Source organism: Phasianus colchicus, chromosome 6 (genome assembly GCF_987193195.1).
Source record: "Phasianus colchicus chromosome 6, bPhaCol1.hap1.1, whole genome shotgun sequence".
Classification (NCBI taxonomy): domain Eukaryota; kingdom Metazoa; phylum Chordata; class Aves; order Galliformes; family Phasianidae; genus Phasianus; species Phasianus colchicus.
The window spans coordinates 6,634,377-6,641,852 of NC_143441.1; the positions used below are offsets into that span (position 1 = coordinate 6,634,377).

General features: G+C 48.7%; 1 protein-coding gene across 1 annotated transcript; it reads right to left on the reverse strand.

Moving 5' to 3' along the window:
• Nucleotides 1–608: 608 nt before the first annotated feature.
• LOC149917397 (uncharacterized) lies at nucleotides 609–7,066 on the reverse strand. The gene is given in 7 exon segments (XM_090142126.1): nucleotides 609–1,308; nucleotides 1,442–1,526; nucleotides 2,000–2,086; nucleotides 2,670–2,746; nucleotides 3,078–3,172; nucleotides 3,569–6,875; nucleotides 6,970–7,066. Coding segments are annotated over 7 exon segments (4,335 nt in total). The 3' UTR covers nucleotides 609–721.
• Nucleotides 7,067–7,476: the final 410 nt, after the last annotated feature.

Genomic DNA, 7,476 nt, shown 5'->3' on the forward strand with positions numbered 1-7,476 from the left:
CATTCCAACTCATTGCTCCATCACAACTTTGTTTATTGGAAGAGTCACAGAACAGCAAATAAGACATATAACTTCAGAATTAACTTGAATCCTTAACTTGAATCCTTAACTAACTTGAATCCTTAACTTATTAACTTGAATCCTTAACTTGAATCTTTAACTAACTTGAATCCTTAACTTATTAACTTGAATCCTTAACTTGAATCCTTAACTAACTTGAATCCTTAACTTATTAACTTGAATCCTTAACTTGAATCCTTAACTAACTTGAATCCTTAACTAACTTGAATCCTTAACTTATTAACTTGAATCCTTAACTTGAATCCTTAACTTGAATCCTTAACTTATTAACTTGAATCCTTAACTTGAATCCTTAACGAACTTGAATCCTTAACTTATTAACTTGAATCCTTAACTTGAATCCTTAACTAACTTGAATCCTTAACTTATTAACTTGAATCCTTAACTTGAATCCTTAACTAACTTGAATCCTTAACTTATTAACTTGAATCCTTAACTTATTAACTTGAATCCTTAACTAACTTGAATCCTTAACTAACTTGAATCCTTAACTTATGAACTTGAATCCTTAACTTGAATCCTTAACTAACTTGAATCCTTAACTTATTAACTTGAATCCTTAACTTGAATCCTTAACTAACTTGAATCCTTAACTAACTTGAATCCTTAACTTATTAACTTGAATCCTTAACTTGAATCCTTAACTAACTTGAATCCTTAACTTATTAACTTGAATCCTTAAACGGCCTGCAGGTGGTGGTTTCAGAGGGACCCTTCATAGCTTGAACTTTTTGACTTTAATCTTCTTCAGCCCTTTGGCTCTTAATTCACTCCTTGGTGTATTTAACTGGCTTGCTCTGATACCATTTGGGAATGCAGAAGGCGCGGACGTGATGTTGTGTCCAGAGGCACCGGCAGTCTGTACAGCCGAAGCACTGCTTGCACCCAAGTGAGAAGTTCCTGTCGCTGCCTGGGGAGTTCCAGCAGCTGTCAGCGGAGCAATGCTGGAAAAGTTTGCAGCAGCAGAACTTCCAGGGACAGGAAGCCCAGAAGTTCCACAGCCACTGGTCGTTGCAGAAGCGTTAAGTGAGAAGGGGGCTGCAGATGGAGCTGAAGAAGCACGAGTCCGAACGGGATGGAGAACGCTGTGGGAGGACGTCATCCTGCGTGCAGGAGGACTGGAGGCAGCAGCAGAGCTCCCCACAGCTGCAGCGCTTCCAGATGGGATGCTGGGATTTGCATTCGAGGACAAACCAGCAGCACCGCTGCTGCTGCTCTCTGGAAAGCCTGCAGTGAGGAAATGGGTCAGAACGCTCAGAATGGGTACACCTGCCATACTGAAACACTGCTGCATTTCAGTACTGCAGAAGAACACTTATCAACGCCTGTTTAATGGCTGGTTCTTTATGCGGAAACTTACTTGGGGACCCAGTGCTTGGGGCTTGCTGTCCTCCCGATCCAAGAGAAGGCAACGGCTGAGTGACCGCATTCTTGTTCTGAGACGGCTGAAAAAGTTCCAAATACATCCATGAGAACTACATCCCAACACAGGCAAGGATCTTTCAATCCACGCTTAAAGCAAAAGCCTGTGTGTGCCACCCAGCTGAACGTAACACTGAGGAACTTAATCAAATGCTGGCCACAAGCAGTTGCAGCTTTAAACAAAACGCTCCCAGGCTACTGTCTGCAAGCACCCTAGAAGCAGAAATCTGCTGAGTGACGGGCAAAAAGTAATTGCAATCACCAAAACCTCTTGGAGCTCTCATTCTCCTCTCACTTGTTCTAGTTTGTTGCATGACTCTATCTGTATCAGTGCTATGGCTCAGTCTGCTCTCTGAGCGAGGAACAATCATTGCCTGTGCTGAAGTCTGAACCCTGAGCTCTGTCTAAATGTGAATCCTAAGAAAAAACATCTCTCAAGATATAAGAGAAAAGCAATATCAGGAACAGAAATATTTTACCTTTCCTTAACGCTTACCTTTGACGCTTTTTTCGAGGCATTTGAAGCCTTCAGCTCCTGCAGCCTGCTTCTCCATTGTTGCATGTACTGATTGAAAGCATTTATCTAAATGTGGGAAGACACAAACATGCTTTTATGAGGCATGGCTTTTGGGTTTTTCTTTTTGGTTTTTTTTTTTCTTTCTTTTCTTTTTTGTTTTTGTTTTTGTTTTTGTTTTGTTTATTTTGTTTTGTTTAAAAGAGGGAACAAAAGTGATCTGACCTACAGAAAAGAAATTTCAGACCGGACGATTCAGGTTTTGCCCACTTTATGAACAGAAACTCATGCTTTGGATAATATGCTTTGTACCTGCATAATTGGTGAGGCCTGTGTCATGCAGTTATCAGAAAGAAGAAGGAAGAATCATAGACCTGTTTGAGTCAGAAGGCACTGTAAAGCCATCTGACCCAACTGCCCCGCAATGAACAGGGACACCTACAGCCAGGTCAGGTTGCTCAGTTACGGCAAAACCTTCAGGCCAGCAGCTCCTGTTGTTTTCTACTCAGTGCACAGAAAACTGAACGTATGAGGGCATTCTTACGTTCCCCTCGAGTTTGGTATTCGCTGAGTCAAGAGTGGCCACCTGAAGAGCAGTACCCACTCCTACCCTGAAGCGTCCACACCAAAGGTCAGCTGTTTAAATACTTACATAGTGTCCAGTGTTGTCCTGTGCACTGCCGTTGTAATACCCCAGGCGCACCTCCTCAGGGGAGAACTCTGGAAAGCCTGCAGGGAGGCAACCAATCAGCATGCTCCAAAAGAAATACAACAAAAATACAAAATTGCCCTCTAGAGTTACACAAGAAACTGCCCTTGCTACACCATCTGGGACAAGCCAGGTCTACTTGGAGACACAAAAAGGACTCCTGGTGCAACTTCGGGGGTGCAAAACCACCAAGGAAATACTGTAATCCAATATCCCAACCTGTTGCATTGCAAGGCAAGTCTTCACCTTGCAAGTGCTTCCACTGAGGCATAGCAGTGTGGACAAGTATAAAATGCAATCTAAACAGTAGCAGCACTGCACTCAGCAAGGCTGGCTAAAAACAGTACCGACCTGAAATGTTAGGCTTGCCCTTCACAATAGAGTAACACGAAAACCTCCACTGTCCAGAAGATTCCCAGGTTGCCATGTCTTTCACTATACAGTCACTAGAAAACAGAACAGCAAAAGAAGAAATTACACAGTCAGAAGCCAAACGGCAAAAAGCAAAGTCAAACTCAAATACCCAAAGCCATCCCAATTAAATCCATAGGACGCTGCTCAGAGGGAACAACTGAAGAATACTACAATTATCTGTGAAAGACACAACAGTCACTCTGCCGGACACACAGACATCCCGACAAAGCGTTTTACCGTATCATCGAACCGCAAGTAAATCACTTCAGGTCTGTAAGAGAAACAAAACCCCAGTGCTTTCTATGGTTCCCCCCACACATCCCAGCTTCCATCCCCTGGAATGCGTCCTCTCCATTATCCAGAGGAAGCCAGTAAGCCCCTAATCTGCTCATTGTGAGCACTTCCCAAGGGGCAGGGTCATCACTTACGAAACTCTCTGCTGTCCACGCTGTCCATCTCTGTGGCCATCACCCGGGTCTGCACTGCTTAACGCAGAGCGCGCCTTCTGTTTCTGCATAGAGACCGCGCTTCTCTTGCCTGATGCTCCGAAACCAGAGGCACCAGAGGGTCCTGCTCCATCACGGCTGCCACCTGATGTGCTCTTTGTAAGCACAGGAGGCTGGATAACGGCTGCGGGAGTGCCCCGTCCTTCTGTACCCTCTCCCTTGCACTGGGGTACAGCTGGCAGGATAAGGTTTATGTTTCTCCGGGCAGGAGCAAGACGTCTTCCTCCATCTCCTCCCATGTGCTGGATCACAGGTGGCTGGCTAAGGTTTACATTTCCCTGAGTAGCAGCATTTGATCCCTCTACAGCCTCTTCCGTGTGCTGGATCACCAGAGGCTGGCTAAGATTTGTGTCTATCTGGGTAGCAGCATTTAATCCTTCTACAGTCTCTTCCGTGTGCTGGATCATCAGAGACTGGCCAAGATTTGTGTCTATCTGGATAGGAGCATTTGATCCTTCCACAGCCCCTTCCGTGTGCTGGATCACTGGAGGCTGGCCAAGATTTGTGTCTATCTGGGTAGCAGCATTGGATCCTTCTACAGCCTCTTCCTTGTGCTGGATCACCGGAAGCTGGCCAAGATTTGTGTCTATCTGGGTAGCAGCATTTGATCCTTCTACAGCCCCTTCCATGTGCTTGATCACTGGAGGCTGGCTAAGATTTGTGTCTATCTGGGTAGGAGCATTGGATCCTTCCACAGCCCCTTCCTTGTGCTGGATCATCAGAGGCTGGCCAAGATTTGTGTCTATCTGTGTAGGAGCATTTGATCCTTCTACAGCCCCTTCCATGTGCTTGATCACCGGAGGCTGGCTAAGATTTGTGTCTATCTGGGTAGCAGCATTGGATCCTTCTACAGCCTCTTCCGTGTGCTGGATCACTGGAGGCTGGCCAAGATTTGTGTCTATCTGGGTAGCAGCATTGGATCCTTCTACAGCCTCTTCCTTGTGCTGGATCACCGGAAGCTGGCCAAGATTTGTGTCTATCTGGGTAGCAGCATTTGATCCTTCTACAGCCCCTTCCATGTGCTTGATCACTGGAGGCTGGCTAAGATTTCTGTCTATCTGGGTAGGAGCATTGGATCCTTCCACAGCCCCTTCCTTGTGCTGGATCATCAGAGGCTGGCCAAGATTTGTGTCTATCTGTGTAGGAGCATTTGATCCTTCTACAGCCCCTTCCGTGTGCTGCATCACCGGAGGCTGGCTAAGATCTGTGTCTGTCTGGGTAGCAGCATTTGATCTTTCCACAGCTCCTTTTGTCTGCTGGATCACTGGAGGCTGGCCAAGATTTGTGTCTGTCTGGGTAGCAGCATCTGATCTTCCTACAGCCCCTCCCGTGTGCTGGATCACTGGAGGCTGGCTAAGATTTGTGTCTGTCTGGGTAGCAGCATTTGATCTTCCTACAGCTCCTCCCTTGTACTGGAACACGGCTGGCTGGATAAGGTTTGTGTTTCTCGGGGTAGCTGACCCCAATCTCCCTACAGCTCCTCCCTTGTGCTGGATCATGGGTGTCTGGCTAAGGTTTCTGTCTATCTGGGTAGAAGCATTCGATCCTCCTACAGCTCCTCCCTTGTACTGGAACACGGCTGGCTGGATAAGATTTCTGTTCCTTGGGGTACCAGCACCCAGTTCTGCTGCAGTTCCTGTCTTGTCATGGATCACTAGCTGGCTAAGTCTAGTACTTATCTGAATAATGTCTCCCCATCCTGCTACAGCTCCTCCTGTGTGCTGGAGCACAGGTGGATGGATAAGGTCTGTATTTGTCTGAGTAGTGTCTCCTGATCCTCCTAAAGCTCCTCCCCTGTGCTGGATAATGGGGGGCTGGCTAGGGATTGTGGTTGTCTGAGTAGTGTTTCCCCATCCTCCTACAGCTCCTCCTGTGTGCTGGATCATGGAGGGCTGGCTAGGGATTGTGTTTGTCTGGGTGCTGGTACCCCATCCTCCTACAGCTCCTCCCATCTGCTTGATCATGGGGGGCTGGCTAGCAATTGTGGTTGTCTGAGTAGGGGCAACCCATCCCCCTACAGCTCCGCTCTTGTAGTTGGACATGGTTCCTCTCTTGTTTTTTAACAAGGATCGCCGGATAACGTATGTGTTTCTCGTGGAAGCAGCACCCCATCCTCCTACAGCTCCTCCCATCTGCTGGATCATGGGGGGCTGGCTAGCAATTGTGGTTGTCTGGGTAGTGGGAACCCATCCTCCTACAGCTCCTCCCATCTGCTGGATCATGGGGGGCTGGCTAGCACTTGTGGTTCTCTGGGTAGTGGGAACCCATCCTGTTACAGCTCCTCCCATCTGCTGGATCGTGGGGGGCTGGCTAGCAATTGTGGTTGTTTGGGTAGTGGCAACCCATCTTCCTACAGCTCCTCCCATCTGCTGGATCATGGGGGGCTGGCTAGCAATTGTGGTTGTCTGGGTAGTGGCAACCCATCTTCCTACAGCTCCTCCCATCTGCTGGATCATGGGGGGCTGGCTAGCAATTGTGGTTGTCTGGGTAGTGGCAACCCATCTTCCTACAGCTCCTCCCATCTGCTGGATCATGGGGGGCTGGCTAGCAATTGTGGTTGTCTGGGTAGTGGCAACCCATCTTCCTACAGCTCCTCCCATCTGCTGGATCATGGGGGGCTGGCTAGCAATTGTGGTTGTTTGGGTAGTGGCAACCCATCTTCCTACAGCTCCTCCCATCTGCTGGATCATGGGGGGCTGGCTAGCAATTGTGGTTGTCTGGGTAGTAGCAACCCATCCTCCTACAGCTCCTCCCATCTGCTGGATCATGGGGGGCTGGCTAGCAATTGTGGTTGTCTGGGTAGTGGCAACCCATCCTCCTACAGCTCCTCCCATCTGCTGGATCATGGGGGGCTGGCTAGCAATTGTGGTTGTCTGGGTAGTGGCAACCCATCCTCCTACAGCTCCTCCCATTTGCTGGATCATGGGGGGCTGGCTAGCAATTGTGGTTGTTTGGGTAGTAGCAACCCATCCTCCTACAGCTCCTCCCATTTGCTGGATCATGGGGGGCTGGCTTGCAATTGTGGTTGTCTGGGTAGTAGCAACCCATCCTCCTACAGCTCCTCCCATCTGCTGGATCATGGGGGGCTGGCTACTGACTGTGTTTGTCTGGGTGCTGTTACCCTGTCTTCCTCCATGTCGTCTCAAGCGCTGGAGCACGGATGCCCGGGCAGCGTTTGCGTATCTCTGGGTAGCGGCACGCCGTCGTGCTGCGGCTCCTCTGATGGGACCTGCTAACGAAGAGGAAGGGACGCTAAGCATTGCAGACGGCACGCGATTCGCACAGCGCCGCCCGAGGCAGCAAGAAGTGGGAACAAAACATACTTGGGTAGGGGCGCCCCCAGCGGCCGCTGGCACGCACGTTCTGGCACCTATCGGCGAAGTGGCAGCGACCCCGAAGGGCGGGCTGCGAAGCGGGCATGGCTGCACTGCCTGCCGGCATCAACCACCACCTGCAACTGACAGCCGCCAGGTGACGTCAACCCCCTCAGTGACATCATCCCCTCAGTGTTCCAAATGCCTGCGGGAGCAAAGTGCTCGGTCCTTGTATTTCTGGACTTGTCAATTTTTCCGAGCGGATCTTGCTCCGCAGACATCACTCACCTCATCTCCTGATTCATCTTCTCAGGAGGCTTTGGGTAACAGAACTGCACCCAAAGCACTGTGTTACTGGCTGCTTTAGTGGGTCGTGTATGTCCTTCACTGCTTTTTTCCTTGCCACTTTGACTTGAAGGACTGAAGATGACTTGTTAGTCCTTAATATAATAAAACCATTACCAAAATTAACATGTAGAACAATATTAACAGATAATTATCATCCAGCTACTCATC